The 16,630-nt window shown below is 42.2% G+C and overlaps 1 protein-coding gene across 6 annotated transcripts in view; it reads right to left on the minus strand.

The window, feature by feature from the left end:
- LOC139534554 (adhesion G protein-coupled receptor L3-like) overlaps positions 1-16,630 on the minus strand; it is a 301,582-nt gene that overhangs the window by 160,135 nt on the left and 124,817 nt on the right. For all 6 annotated transcript variants that reach the window (XM_071333764.1, XM_071333763.1, XM_071333762.1 and 3 more), the window contains exon 5: positions 3,814-3,923. In XM_071333764.1, the coding sequence (XP_071189865.1) occupies positions 3,814-3,923 (110 nt within the window). The remainder of the gene's footprint in view (positions 1-3,813; positions 3,924-16,630) is intronic.

Consider the following 16,630-nt stretch of genomic DNA (forward strand, 5'->3'; position numbering starts at 1 on the left):
AAGATTTGATAAGCGAGGACTGACGGGACTGACGGGGGCGGAGTCTTTCTGAATCTTTCTGGAGACATGAGAGAATTCGAATCAAGGGCCCGGTTTGAATCCTCTTAAAGTGTATCCTTCCTTCCTCCGTCCTTGAGCAAACCACTGATTTGACACAACGTATGATTGGTGAAAGCAATGCGGTGACACGCTTGCACTGATCAACCCATTCACGTTATATCAGTGATTATATCAAGGAAGGGTTGAAGGAGCGAGGCGTTTTTAAGAGTATTCAAACAGGGCCTGAGAGTCAAAGTTATAGGTCATCATCACAACAGGACGACAGGCGCATCACTCATTCCAAAAGGGTAGCCGTAGTAATCCACAAACTGCATTGCAGAGCACGTCTAAACAAGGGAAGCACAGGGGAGGTAAGTGAGTGTTCTGGCGTTGGAGAAACACAAGTTCATGCTGATGCAAACATAACGACGGCTTATATCATTGGCAACGTGGCAATATCAGAAAGTAGTTGTTTACCGACGAGAAGCGGTATAAAAGTAGAGTTGGTTTCTCCAAATTACTCTATTATCATGACGCGCATGGGCTCTGCGCCAGCATGATTGCCTTCGACTCAGCACCGTCTTGTCGTCTTGGACCGACTAGAAAAAGGAAGCTCTTTCATCTCTATTTATCTCCGATTATTCCGACTATTGGTCTGCATCTCCCCAAATCACAGGCAAACACAGGTGTGGCTAGCTCCCAGAATAACCGCCATTACAATTCATGGTGTGAATTGAATTCACCAACTAATAAAAACAATATCATATGGCGTCAGAGTGAAGCTCTCTGCAGCGTCTCATTCACTACTATTGCAGGTGTGGGTCTGATGAAGCCCTTCTCCTCTGCTGATGGAAGACGGAGAGAGGAGCTGTAACTTATTCTGAAAGTGCCTGCTTTCAGCACCGGAATACTGATGAAAACATCTTCCACAGGAAGAGAGAGATATAGGCAGAGAGGGTGCGAAAGAACACGAGAGAGAAAGAACAAGAGAGAAAGAGAACGAGAGAGAGAGAGAACAAGAGAGAGAGAACTTGTCAGTGGGATATACTGTGGAGATTTTTCGGGCTGGAGGAAAATTCACACCATGGGTGGCTGGTCCTCTTATTAGTCTCTCAGTCAGTCTGTCTGGTGATAGGCTGGAGATGGGGTTGGGTGAGGGGGTATGGTTCTGGAGAAGGGTGAGGGGGTATGGTTCTGGAGAAGGGTGAGGGGGTATGGTTCTGGAGAAGGGTGAGGTGGTATGGTTCTGGAGAAGGGTGAGGGGGTATGGTTCTGGAGAAGGGTGAGGGGGTATGGTTCTGGAGAAGGGTGAGGGGGTATGGTTCTGGAGAAGGGTGAGGGGGTATGGTTCTGGAGAAGGGTGAGGGGGTATGGTTCTGGAGAAGGGTGAGGGGGTATGGTTCTGGAGAAGGGTGAGGGGGTATGGTTCTGGAGAAGGGTGAGGGGGTATGGTTCTGGAGAAGGGTGAGGGGGTATGGTTCTGGAGAAGGGTTGGGTGTGGGGGGCTGGTTTACTACCCATTCCTCCTTATACCATCTATCTGCCCATAATTGCTTCATCTCAAATCCACTTCTTTTCCCAACATGTTACTCATTTAACTGGCAATAAGTAAAATCACAGACAAGTCAGTGCTTTTGGCCATCCTAGCTATTAGCCCTCTATGTCTTCTCTGTGTCTTAAGCGCTCACGTCAGCATTGCAGTACTGGAGCTAGTTATAGGAATGTATTGATGGATTCTGACATGGAGTTGCAATTGTGATGCTAGGGGAGGTAGTTGTAATCACCAGTGTTTGATACAAAACAAAACACTGATTCTGAGAAAAGAGAGGCGTGCTTACTGTAGGAGGTGTCTGAATTCACCACCAGGGAAGAAGATCCATTATTTGATGTGGACTGTTGAGTCCAATGCTACCACTGAACAAATGGGTTGTGGCTCAAATCTATCCAAGTACTGTATGGTGGATAATCTTACGATAAGAACCACCACCCTGGAAATTAGACCTTTTTCTTTTATTATCCAATATATAGTTTCTGACAGGCTGCCTTTTCATTGCATAATCACCTCAGATTTGTTGTATATAGAAAACGTAGATAAAAGCACCACAAAATGAAATAACATCGGATATGCGACATTTGTTTCATTTGAAACGCTGCATGATACTGTGCATTCTCCAAAGGCACAAAGCCGGATGGCAGCAAATATAATTGTCTTTAACTGACACATCCAGTTCATTCCAAATTACAATAGCTTCTAAATCCCATGTGGTTAGCTTTTGACACCTTCGGTACCACAGGCTTTCACGGTAAACAACGTTCTCTTTCCAAGGTCAGCGAAACAATGTGGGAGGTCGTATGATAATGGCCGTGCACTTCCAGTGACCACATCCTCTCTTCCTGTTCGTCTGTTTAACCCGGTCTACACGCTGGGTATTCCATTCACACCCCAAACCTTTTCCATTTCCAGTTCACCCATGGATACCTTTGGGGTGCTTCGGTCATGCTATGATGCCACTGTGGCTGGAAGGCATGCTGTTTTGAAGGTTTTAAAAGGTTCAGGCCTAGGTCTCTCATCCCATATACGAAGTGTGTTTGTCAAATAATTGGCCTAGCTAGAAGCTAAGCCAATACAATTGAGTTCTGTTGGAATTGAATTGAACACGGCAGCTAAAAACTTGACTGCATTTCGAATAAAGCTAAACTTCCTTTGATGCTAAAGGACTAACTTGATGGACACACTTGGTAATAGCTCCGACAGCTCCGTTAGCTCCCTTCTCAATGCTTAGAACCGAGGCTGAATACTCAGAAAAGTATCAGTTGACGACCGATGCAATATTTTCATTTTATGTGTGTGAGAAAATCAATTGACCAATTGCAAAACATCTGTTTATGTTTCAACATCAAATAAGGCTATTTATGTGGTTTTATCATTAAAAATTACCTCTAGTCTCTTGTCAGCTGTCTAAAAACACTGTTAAAGGAAGAACAGGTGGAATAAGAATGACATCAACATCGAAATGTCAATGTTGATTTATGTATGGATGATAGCCCTTTGAAGTAGAATACTACATTCAATCTTAATCTAGCTTGAATCCAATGCCTCACTTGTATACCAGATCCCCATAGCAATCAATACAGTGCACATCAGAAAATCTAATAACATGTATTTCTTATAAGCCCAATATGGCATGTGCTGGAATATCATTGACAATGTGTTATTCATACATGAAGATACAAAATGATGAGTTGGATAAAGGAGAAAAATATATCAGACATTCACACAGATATTGTCGGAGATAAAATCGACCAGGGTTTGGAATAAAGGTAATCATTTTGACACGCTAAAGTGAATTTGAACTTTCATTTTTCACATTACATTTGAGGGCACAATCGATAGTCCTGCACAATAGAGGTTACCGGAATCAGATACTGACATTTCCCAGCACCCATGCTACCGCACTTCAGACTCCTTCTTATTGTCGCATCCTTAAAAAGGGACCACATTCACTTAAATGACATAATCATACATTTTAGGATATGACAGAGTGAAGTGGCATTGCTGTTACATGGAAATTAGGCGTGATGACGAAGAAAGTTACAATGCAGAAATCATCATGTACTATGTCACAGACTTTGTCCCAAATGGTACACTATTCTCTATATAGTGCACTACTGACCAAAGTCCTATAAGTAGTGCACTATATAGGGAATAGCGTGCAATATGGGACAAAGCAATGAACTGCATCGAGAAACATAAGAGAATGAAGAGATACGTACTGTAGGGTACACATTCGTACTGGACTTCTAGGTACTTATAGGTTCCGGGGCAAGGGTCAGGAAATACATCTGGTCCAGCCACTACAGCACACTGGGTCCGATTATTACATCTGAAAGGGAAGAGAAAGGTTAGGTTAACGGGGCAACCTGGGATTCAAACAACAAAGCAGTCAGCCTGCAATGGTTTTTGGTCAACAGCTGAGGGACAGAGCAAGAGGAATGTTAACACTCAAATTCATAGACAGACCTATGGATGCAAGGACTGACCATCCAGGATGATCCAAATGATGGTTTTACAGCATGTGTAAAACCTTACAGTGTGTGTTTGTGGATTCAGATATACTGACAATAGAATCATAAAGTCAATATCCAGAGGTGCCCAATCAAACACTGATGTTGCTACACTGGCAAATATGATAAATATTTAGCATGTGTTTAATGAACTAGAATTAATTCCCATTTCATTTCGCTGCTCAGATTAAGAGGTCGATGCATTTGCGGGTTCCATGCTGTCAACTGTAGAATCATCCATTTGACGAGAAGAATAAGGCTAAAACGATGTCAATATCCCAAATGACACCTTATGCCCTTTATAGTGCACTACTTTTGACAAAAGGAATATGGTCCCTGGTTGAAAGTAGTGCACTATGTAGGAAATAGGGTGCAATTTGGGACGAAGTAAATTTCTGTGCCGTAATATGAATTTGCACTGTGTGCAGACTGATACTCAGGGTATGACGGATGGGGACAGGAAACAGTCGGCCGAGTGCAAAATCGGCTCAGACGCGAAAGAGCCTTCACCTCGGCTTTCATTATCAACACAATTACTTGGCTGGCAGTGTCTTACGTCTGCCATTTTACTTTTGGCATTCATCAATCAAAGCTCAACCACCACGTGCACCCGATGATGTCGCCAGGCGTAATGACACCACTTACTGCACAAAATGTACCATCACATGCTTAACCCCATCAGTCCACAGATCCCAGCAAAAATCGGCTTTTCATTTACAGTATCTGACCATTTATCTGCTTGTCCAGACCTTATATTTAGCCTCACATTGAATGGTTTTACCATTTTCTTTTCAGGACAACCAGGGCTACAGGCAGAACACTAAATAATTTGACATAAACAGATCCATCCATTAAGGTCCACCGCTCGTCGAATATCTCATTCCAAAATCTTGGGCATTAATATGGAGTTGGTCACCCCTTTGCTGCTATATAATAGCCTCCACTCTTCTGGGAAGGCTTTCCACTGATGCAGGGACTTGCTTCCATTGAGCCACACGAGAATTAGTGAGGTTGGGCACTGATGTTGGGCGATTAGGCCTGGCTCGCAGTCGGCGTTCCAATTAATCCCAAAGGTGTTCAATGGGGTTGAGGTCAGGGCTCTGTGCAGGCCAGTCAAGTTGATCCACACTGATCTTACAAACCATTTCTGTATGGACCTCGCTTTTTGCACTGGGGGGGGATTGTCATGCTGAAACAGGAAAGGCTTTCCCCAAACTGTTGCCACAAAGTTGGAAGCACAGAATCGGATAGAATGTCAATGTATACTGTAGCGTTAAAATTTCCCTTCCCTGGAACTAAGGGACCTAGCCCGAACCATGAAAAACAGCCCACGACCATTATTCCTTCTCCACCAAACTTTAGTTGGTACTATGCATTTGGGCAGGCAGCGTTCTCCTGGCATCCGCCAAACCCAGATTTGTCCATCGGACTGCCAGATGGTTAAGCCTGATTCATCACTCGAGAGACAACGCGTTTCCACTTCTCCAGAGCCCAATGGCAGTAAGCTTTACACCACGCCTTCCCACGCTTGGCATCGCGCATTTTGATCTTAGGCTTGTGTGCGGCTACTCAGCCATGGAAACCAATTCCACGAAGCTCCCGACGAACAGTTATTGTGCTGACGTTGCTTCCAGAGGTAACTTGGTGAGTGTTGAAACCGAGGCACCTGGCGGTCCCGTTCTGTGAGATTGGGTGGCCTACCACTTCGCGGCTGAGCCGTTGTTGCTCCTAGACATTTCCCACTTCACAATAACAGCACTTGCAGTTGACCGGGGCAGCTTTACAAGGGGAGAAATTTGACAAACTGACTTGTTGGAAAGGTGGCATCCTATGACGGTGCCACATTGAAAGTCACTAAGACCATTCTACTGCCAATGTTTGTCTATGGACATTGCATGGCGGTGTGCTCGATTCTATACACCTGTCAGCAACGGGAGTGGCTGAAATAGCTGAATCCACTAACTTGAAGGAGTGTCCAAATCCTTTCGTATATATAGTGTATAAATGCTGTTTATAGCACAGAAATTGTTTTCTCACCGGAAAAATTAATATCCAACTAGTCAGTGTGGAGTTTGTGACAGCGACTATGTGAGCATATTACAGTATTATAGACACTGTCCTGGGATTTCCTATGATCTTCTATGGAGAAGAACATCTTACGTTCTAACAACTCTTGTGTAGCTTGTGAGCATCATAGAGTCTCAGCTTAGTGCTCAAACCATTCAGACTCTATAGACGTTTTCGTAAAAATACCCGTTACCGGGCCCTTTTGGGATCTGCCCTTGTCTCACAAACACCGCTCTAGCTCAGCCCCCGTAAATTACACAGACTAATGGTATCTACGGACAAAATCCAACGAATCCAAATGGTACAACCCAGAAGTCCTTAGCTCAAACAGTGTTTAAAAAAGGGTTAGTCCAAAACGCACCAGCGTTACGGAGGGACTCATTGGATTAAAGTGTATTGATTGATATGAACGAATCATCTGTGCACATCAGTAGACAAAAGGTCAATGCCACAGCTAGAGGAGATAGAAGTCACATACCCTACGCACGTGAACCTCTGCTTATCATCCCTTGACAAGCTATGCAAAAATCTCTAAAACCATACAATATCTACTAGCATTAACTGGCAATATCTGTAACATATTGACTACCAAATCTACACGCCTTACCTGGCTATATCTAAAACGTATTGACTACCAAATCTACACGCCTTAACTGGCTGTATCTAAAAAGTATTGACTACCAAATCTACACGCCTTACCTGGCTATATCTAAAACGTATTGACTACCAAATCTACTAGCCTTACCTGGCTATATCTAAAACATATTGACTACCAAATCTCCACTTCAATCTACTAGGTTCATCTGGTAGTATCTAAAATTCAATAACTTGTCACCAAGAGCCATTCACAATATACTATATGCCCTATGCATGCGAGTCAATCCTCTTCATCATCGTTGACAAGCTATGCATAAATCTAAAACTCATATCAAAATCTTCTGATATCTACTAGGTTCATCTGGCAATATCTAGAATGTATTTGCTTCTCAACGAGGAGCCATTCATTCACAATGTAAATCAAAGAAGGTCAAGGCGCAAGCTGACACAATGATTCATGCAGTACAATTAAAAGGTTCCCTCACACCTTAATTAACATTGATTGTCCCTGGACTAATCAATCGCTCCAGTAAGGGGAGAGAGTGAAGGCAAGTCTCGTTTACAACCTCGCCCCTTAATGAGATATGGTCCGGAGCTTCAGCACCCATCCGGGCTTTATGGGGTCGTGACCCCCCCCCCCCCCCCCGTCACTCACTCACCCCGGATTACGGGGCGAGAGCCTCCGTTAGAAATGTCTGGAGGGTCGTTTGTCCATAGGAAGAGTTCATTCCAAAGGCTATAAACGCCACTCAAATAAATAAGGTACAGGCCAATGAAAGAAGACAATTATAGAAGCCTTCCTTATCGCCAGGCAGGTTTCTCTCTCGGTTTACTATCAAGGAATGGGGGGCTCTTGTAATTGTGAAAGGTGATGGGGTGAGTAGATGTTGGGATTGGATGTCAGCTGGAGTTAGAAAGGCAAGGTCAATTGGGACAGGTATTACGGGTAAGCTCTTCAAACACAAAGGCGTACACATATACTTGTGAACATACACACACAGTACATTATCTTAAATATATTTTACTTGAAGAAGCAATCATGTTATTTCTCCTGTTTATCATGATTAATAGATTTATATATACCCCCCTGAATATTTAAAGAGGAGAGCTCTCTTTGCAGAAGGGCTATTATACAAAGCCAATACCATCCTCCACATAAGAGTTTATTTTTGATTAAAACATGTTGACTGAATGCCATGTCATTTTCAAAACTTTCATCATGGTTTGTAATACATTTCCTCTGGGGGGGATTAAACTATACAATACTCCACGATGTGGGTTGCACATTTAATCCCTGCCTTTACATCTGTCTTGACCAATATTCCAGTTCCCACAAGGCATTGTGGCACATATCACGCAATGCACAGCCTACAACTTAACCTCTATCAAGTTGCAACCGGAATGGCACCCCCCATTCCCTATTTACAACACTATGTTTGACCATTGCCCTATTTAGTGCACTACTTTAGACCAGGGCCAATAGAGCTCTGATCAAAAGTAGTGCACTATGTAGGGAATAGGGTGCCATTTGGAACACATTCCTCGGTCTCATGTGAACTGGCTTTCTCAAAGCACATGAATACTCCAGATGAATAACCCCCAAAAAGAAATACAAAATAATTAGTTAAAATTAAACACATTAAGTCCCACTTGGCGCTACGACTTCACAATGACCAATTAGGAGGATAAATCAGGGTTTCATCAGACTCTTGGCTCAGACGCAGACCCTTTGAACTAGCAGGGTGAAACAACGGATTCGCATGGTGTTGATTGATTTAAATATGTAATTGGGGGAGGGGAAGCTGATCCGAGATCTGTACCTTGGGGAAACTTCACCCTGGAACAATGTGCGTTGGAGTCCTTCTAGGGAAAGGTTAAGAATAACATCACTCGTGTTGTGTTTAGTAAGTGTAAGGCTCAAACAGAAATACATATTTGAATTAACTCTTTTTTTCATTCAATTGGTGAGAATTCTTTTACAAAATGACAAATGAAGACAAAATCCTTATTGTAGGGGTATGCTTTGAAAAGTTTGTGGTCATACGCACATCTTTCAAACCGTAGGTGCTGGGTTAATAAAGAACACCTATGAATTTGGAGGGCAGAAATTATTAAATATTAAAGCATTAGACCTCTCACTAAAGGCATTAGTCATACAAAAGTTACACTTAAATCCAAAATGGTTCTCTTGTAAATTATTGTGTCTCACCCCATGTTCAAGGATGGCCTTTTTCCCTTTATTCAGATTACAACTGCTCACTTTCGGTTATTTGAAAACAAAATCTCCAAAATATAATTTTTTAAACAAGCCTTAGAAAGTTGGTTGCAATTTCAGTTTAATCCACCTGAAAAGACAACAAATAGTGGTTAAACTCAAATATACTAATTGATTTAAAAAATGAAAAAAAAAATATTTAAAAAAAAATGTAAAAAGGTATATTTTTTGTAAATTGCATCATAAATAGGACTGGTGGAGTTGTCACACATGCAGCTAACACAGACATATGGAAATGTCTGCTCTACCCAAAATTACAACCAACTAATTGCAGCATTACCACAAAAATGGAAGAGGCAAGTGGAAGGGGGGAAAAGTCTGTGTCGGCCCTGCATTAAAGACCAAAAATGGTTAAAGAAAATTGTGATAAATAAAGAGATATACCAATTTCATTTCAGGACCAAAAAATTTACAGCTGTGCCATATAAATTGCAAAATAGTTGGGAAGAGATTTTCGATGTACCGATTCCATGGCACATGGTTTATGTGAATTGACACGCAAAACGACACCGTATTCAAAACTTCAAATTTTTCAATTTAAATTATACAAAATGATTGAAACCAATAGAATGTTATACACTGCTCAAAAAAATAAAAGGGAACACTTAAACAACACAATGTAACTCCAAGTCAATCACACTTCTGTGAAATCAAACTGTCCACTTAGGAAGCAACACTGATTGACAATAAATTTCACATGCTGTTGTGCAAATGGAATAGACAACAGGTGGAAATTATAGGCAATTAGCAAGACACCCCCAATAAAGGAGTGGTTCTGCAGGTGGTGACCACAGACCACTTCTCAGTTCCTATGCTTCCTGGCTGATGTTTTGGTCACTTTTGAATGCTGGCGGTGCTTTCACTCTAGTGGTAGCATGAGACGGAGTCTACAACCCACACAAGTGGCTCAGGTAGTGCAGCTCATCCAGGATGGCACATCAATGCGAGCTGTGGCAAGAAGGTTTGCTGTGTCTGTCAGCGTAGTGTCCAGAGCATGGAGGCGCTACCAGGAGACAGGCCAGTACATCAGGAGACGTGGAGGAGGCCGTAGGAGGGCAACAACCCAGCAGCAGGACCGCTACCTCCGCCTTTGTGCAAGGAGGAGCAGGAGGAGCACTGCCAGAGCCCTGCAAAATGACCTCCAGCAGGCCACAAATGTGCATGTGTCTGCTCAAACGGTCAGAAACAGACTCCATGTGGGTGGTATGAGGGCCCGACGTCCACAGGTGGGGGTTGTGCTAACAGCCCAACACCGTGCAGGACGTTTGGCATTTGCCAGAGAACACCAAGATTGGCAAATTCGCCACTGGCGCCCTGTGCCCTTCACAGATGAAAGCAGGTTCACACTGAGCACATGTGACAGACGTGAAAGAGTCTGGAGACGCCGTGGAGAACGTTCTGCTGCCTGCAACATCCTCCAGCATGACCGGTTTGGCGGTGGGTCAGTCATGGTGTGGGGTGGCATTTCTTTGGGGGGGCCGCACAGCCCTCCATGTGCTCGCCAGAGGTAGCCTGACTGCCATTAGGTACCGAGATGAGATCCTCAGACCCCTTGTGAGACCATATGCTGGTGCGGTTGGCCCTGGGTTCCTCCTAATGCAAGACAATGCTAGACCTCATGTGGCTGGAGTGTGTCAGCAGTTCCTGCAAGAGGAAGGCATTGATGCTATGGACTGGCCCGCCCATTCCCCAGACCTGAATCCAATTGAGCACATCTGGGACATCATGTCTCGCTCCATCCACCAACGCCACGTTGCACCACAGACTGTCCAGGAGTTGGCGGATGCTTTAGTCCAGGTCTGGGAGGAGATCCCTCAGGAGACCATCCGTCACCTCATCAGGAGCATGCCCAGGCGTTGTAGGGAGGTCATACAGGCACGTGGAGGCCACACACACTACTGAGCCTCATTTTGACTTGTTTTAAGGACATTCCATCAAAGTTGGATCAGCCTGTAGTGTGGTTTTCCACTTTAATTTTGAGTGTGACTCCAAATCCAGACCTCCATGGGTTGATACATTTGATTTCCATTGATCATTTTTGTGTGATTTTGTTGTCAGCACATTCAACTATGTAAAGAAAAAAGTATTTAATAAGAATATTTCATTCATTCAGATCTAGGATGTGTTATTTTAGTGTTCCCTTTATTTTTTTGAGCAGTGTATATATATATGTGATACAATCTTCCCAGCATGCAGATTTTGCTTCAAGGAGGAATAGTCATTAGATCAATTATTTTGGTACTGTCTATAAGTAGCTCGTTTCGGTAACAGGTCCAGGAATGGCTGAAGAATTGCAACATTTACCTAGAACTAACGCTGCAGATAGCAATACTAGGAGATTTGAAAAGTCAGTCAATCGATCAATAAAATATAAATTATTTTAGTAAACCTGTTATCTTTAATTTACAATCTGTAGAAGCTATGAGAATAGAAAGGGTCAGTACTTTTGTGAAGCATCACAGCACAGTTGAGAAATATATGGCAAACAGAAAACAAAAATGGATGGTGTTAAGAGATATATGGGAGGGGTTGAATGGAGCTGAAGGGTGGGACTAATAACAACAACCAATGTAAAATATACGTGGTTTGTAAAATTTATATAGGTTCAGAAATGTTGTGAAATAGCACAGTTACAAATATAAATCAAACTGGATGGACATCAGAAATAAAGGACTAAAAACAAACACTATTGTAAAAGAGATTGTGTCTGTAAAATGTGTATAAGATGCATAAACTGAAGGTAGAAGCCTAAGTCTTATTGTTTATTAGTTTACTCCAATTGGGGGAGGGGTGGTAGGGTTTGCGGGGAATAATAAAGGTATATTCTAAAAAAAAGTATGTATGTATATGTAAGAGTGCGTGTGTGTGTGTGTGTGTGTGTGTGGATATACATTTATCCCAAAAATATATGGGGATTGGAAATTATGCAGACAATTACATTGATGGAACCAACAATATATCTGCAATATTAAAGCTGATGAACACCCTTGAGAAAAAAAAAAAAAAAAAAAATACAGTAAGAAAAAACAAAAGAGAAAAAGTACACCTGTGAAAAACAGCAAGGCCAGCACACTGTTTACGCTGCCAATTCACCACTTTAAGGGGTATTATTTGAACAGTATTCAGACCCCTTGACTTTTTCCACATTTTGTTACGTTACAGCCTGATTCTAAAATTGATTAAATAGTTTTTTCCCCCTCAATCTACACACAATACTCCATAATGATAAAACAAAAACAGGTTCAGAAATATTTGCTAAATTATATATAAAAAAAAAATGAAATCACATCTACATAAGCATTCAGACCCTTTAATCAGTACTTTGCTCAATAACCTTTGGCAGCGATTACAGCATCGAGTCTTCTTGGGTATGCCGCTACAAGCTTGGCACACCTGTATTTAGGGAGTTTCTCCCATTCTTCTCCGCAGATCCACTCAAGCTCTGTCAGGTTGGATGTGGAACGTCGCTGCACAGCTACTTTCAGGTCTCTCCAGAGATGTTCGACCGGGTCACGTCCGGGCTCTGGCTGGGCCCCTCAAGGACATTCAGAGACTTCCCCCAAAGCCACTACTGCATTGTCTAAGCTGTTTGCTTAGGGTTGTTGTCCTGTTGGAAGGTGAATCTTCGCCCCTAGTATGAGGTCCTGCGAGCTCTGGAGCAGGTTTTCATCAAGGATCTCTCTGTACTTTGCTCCGTTGATCTTCCCCTCAATCCGGACTAGTCTCTCAGTCCCTGCCGCTGAAAATCATCCTCACGGCATGATGCTGCCACCACCATGCTTCACCGTAGGGATGTTGCCATGTTTCCACCAGACGTGACACTTGGCATTCAGGCCAAATAGTTAAATCTTGGTTTCATCAGACCGGAGATTGTTGTTTCACATGGTCTGAGAGTCTAAGTGCCTTTTGGCAAACTTCAAGCGGGCTGTCATGTGCCTTTTACTGAGGAGTGGCTTCCATCTGGCCACTAACAAAGGCCTGATTGGTGGAGTGCTGCAGAGACGGTTGTCCTTCTGGAAGGTTCTCCCATCTCCACAAAGGAACTCTGGAGCTCTGTCAGAGTGACCATCGGATTCTTGGTCACCTACCTCACCAAGGCCCTTCTCCCCCGATTGCTCTGTATGGCCGGGCGGCCAGCTCTAGGAAGAGTGTTAGTGGTTCCAAACTTCTTCCATTGTGTTCTTGGTGGACGTTCAATGCTGCAGACATTTTTTGGTACCCTTCCCCAGATCTGTGCTGACACAATCCTTTGACCTCATGGCTTGGTTTTTGCTCTGACATGCATTGTCAACTGTGGGACCTTACATAGACTGGTGTGTGTCTTTCCAAATCATGTCCAATCAATTGAATTTACCACAGGTGGACTCCAATCAAGTTGTAGAAACATCTCAAGGATGATCAATGGAAACAGGATGCATCTGAGCTCAATGTAGCAAAGGGTCTGAATACCTATGTAAAAATGTTTTATTTTAATTTTTATAAATTAGCAAGAAACCAAAAAATAAAACTAGTTTCATTATGTGGTACTGTGTGTAGATTGCTGAGGTAATAGTTTTATTTAATACATTTTAGAATAAGGCTGTAACATAAGAAAATGTGGAAAGTATCAATATGTACCTTCCAAATGCTTAACGTGCAAGATGTGTTGTCTAACGGAATGGAATTTCAAAATGTTCTTTATTTGATTCGAGAAGTCAAATTACTATGGATTATGTGATGTACGGCGTATGCTGTAGACTTGACATATTATTGCAGTAGGTCCTAAATTACTGCAGAAAAAGCAGCAAAAACTGGCAAAAAAAGAAAGATATAGTACATTCAGCATCTGCGGTAAGCAGTCCAGCAGAACATTATATAAATAAATAAATAAACGCTTGTCATGGTCTTGTCAACTGTTTGACATTTGGATAAAGACTATTTCACTTTTCGACAGACTGAGCCAAGTACCACTCGCATACTTACTCCGTCTCAGAACACGGACAGAAAGAAAAAAGGTGATCGTATTAAGGAAGGAGAAGAAGAAAAAAAAGACTCTTGTTGACATTAACGGCTTGCTTCAGTAAAATGTAAATTGAGTATTCAACATCTCGGGGCTTGTTGGGGGAGGGGGGGGGGGGGGGGGCAGAGTCTGCTTCTTCATTTTTCAATTTGGCCACAACCCCTGCTACAGCAGCACCCGGCCAAGCCTTCCCTCCCTACCCTTTGCCGCCTGCTCCCTCGTCTGCCGTTTGTTATAGCGGACAGATTAGGGTTTAGACAGCACAGCTGACGACGGTGGATGTGGCACAAAACGCAGAGCCCCATGTAAGCACAAATCGTAATCGCTATAATCGCTGCTTGATCCCACCGCTGCCACCAAATGACAATGAATGGGTTCAGTCATCACCCCATCCCCCTCCTATTAAACAGACACTACTGTGGTGTCTGTCCAATACTGGGGCTGTGGCGTCCACTGTCGATGACACAGATTCTTCAGTGTTAGACAACTAAAATACAGGATAGAGTCTGTATGTATCTGTATGTATCTGTATGTATCAATGAACTGACATACTGTTTGAAATCAAAAGGATACAGATGAGTCCAAAAAGCTGTTTATGACAGAACAATAGTCATGGATTTGAGATAAGTGACCTGTAGCATTAGCTGCACTGAATTGCTACATAATCAATGTTTACAATAATATCTTCAAGACATTTCGTCAAAACAGCCATAATATGGTGCGATGACACAACCAACAGGGACTGAGTTCTTCCTCAGGTCAGTTGCGTTTGAGGTATAAACGTGTCAAACAGATACAAACACTTTGAATTTACTTTCACTTATTCAGAGAAAACGAGTCCCGTTTGTGTCCCCCTTGCATGTCTGTTTGAGTGTACTAGCTGGGGGAAGAGCATCACAGTGCAACACTCAGGCTGACAAAGTATCTGTTATTAGTCTGTCTCCAGTGGCAATAAGGGAAAATGGTGTGTTATGTTCTTCAGAGGAGAGAGGAGCTACAAGTCTCATCTAACCTGGTCTGGAAAGGTCTGAAATGAGGTGTGGATGGTGTGGTAGGGTGAAAGAGACAGTAAGAAAGGAGAAAAGAGTACATAATACAAAAAGTAAGCACTTTTATAGTGAAGTGTGTATGGTTGCACATTTGTACAACAGTGTACAGTGCGCATTCAGAAATTATTCACACCCATTGAATTTGTCCACATTTTGTTGTGTTAAAGCCTGAATTTTAAAAGGATTACATTTAGATTATGTAACACAATAGCGCATAATGTGGAAGTGGAATTGTTTCAACATTTGTACAAATCAGTTAAAAAACTAAAAAAGCTGAAATTTCTTGAGTCAATAAGCATTGAACCCCTTTGTTATGGCAAGCCTAAATAACTTCAGGAGTAAAAATGCACTTGAAAAGTCACATAATAATGTATGGACTCACTCTGTGTGCAATAAGTGTTGAACATGATTTCTGCATGACTATCTCATCTCTGTACCCTACTCATACAATTATCTGTACGGTCCCCTCAGTTCAGCAGTGATTTTCAAACACAGATTCAACCACAAATACCTGGGAGCTTTTACAATGCCTCTCAGAGGAAGAAGGGCACCTATTGGTAGACATTGAATATCCCTTTGAGCATGATGAAGTTACACTTTGGATGGTGTATCAATACACCCAGTCACTACTAACTCAGTTGCCGAAGAGGAAGGAAAACGCTTTAAAAAAGTTTAATGGCTGTGATAGAAACTGAGGATGGATCAAAACATGCATTGTGTTTGTAACAAGGCACTAAATTAATACCGCAAACAATTTGGCAAAAAAGCGGTATGTTTGGGGCAAATCCAACAAAACATTTCAAATTATTATTATTTTTTTAAAAGGAGAGCCTGCCTGGATCTTTAATTTAAAAGACCCTTGTTCCCGTCGGTCTCAACGTAGAATTTATCTGAAGCCATTCTTGTGATTTTTCTATTAATTGTAAATGTTTGTAGGCCTATGTAGCCTAATTGTATCTATTTCAGTTTTTTATATGTTCTATTTACATCTGTAAATTAACCAACACTATCACACCACAGCCAGCCATGATTACAGATACTTGTGTGTGTCCTTTGACACTATATAAACTAGTGACACGCAGTGTTTACCATTATACCCTGATGAAGACAGCTTGTCTGTCAAAACGTTGGTTATTATGTTATTAAATTAGTGCATCTGAGCTCCTAGAGTGCGAAGCTTTCCTTTTCTTTTTCAAGTGTTCTTCTCTGCTAGCCGCACATCGCCTAAACAGGTGTGCGTTTCTTTCCCCTCCAATCAATTGAATTGACCACAGGTGGACTCCAATCAAGTTGTAGAAACATCTCAAGGATGATCAATGGAAACAGGATGTACCTGAGCTCAGTTTCGAGTCTCATAACAAAGGGTCTGAATACTTACGTAAATAAGCTATTTCCGTTTTTTATTTCTACATTTCTAAAAACCTGTTTTTGCTTTGTCATGATGGGGTATTGTGTGTAGATTGATGAGGAAAAACTATTTAATCATTTTTAGAATTCAGGCTGTAACAATAAAATGTGGAATAAGTCAAGGGGTATGAC

The sequence above is a fragment of the Salvelinus alpinus genome, chromosome 11 (assembly GCF_045679555.1).
Source record: "Salvelinus alpinus chromosome 11, SLU_Salpinus.1, whole genome shotgun sequence".
Lineage (NCBI taxonomy): Eukaryota > Metazoa > Chordata > Actinopteri > Salmoniformes > Salmonidae > Salvelinus > Salvelinus alpinus.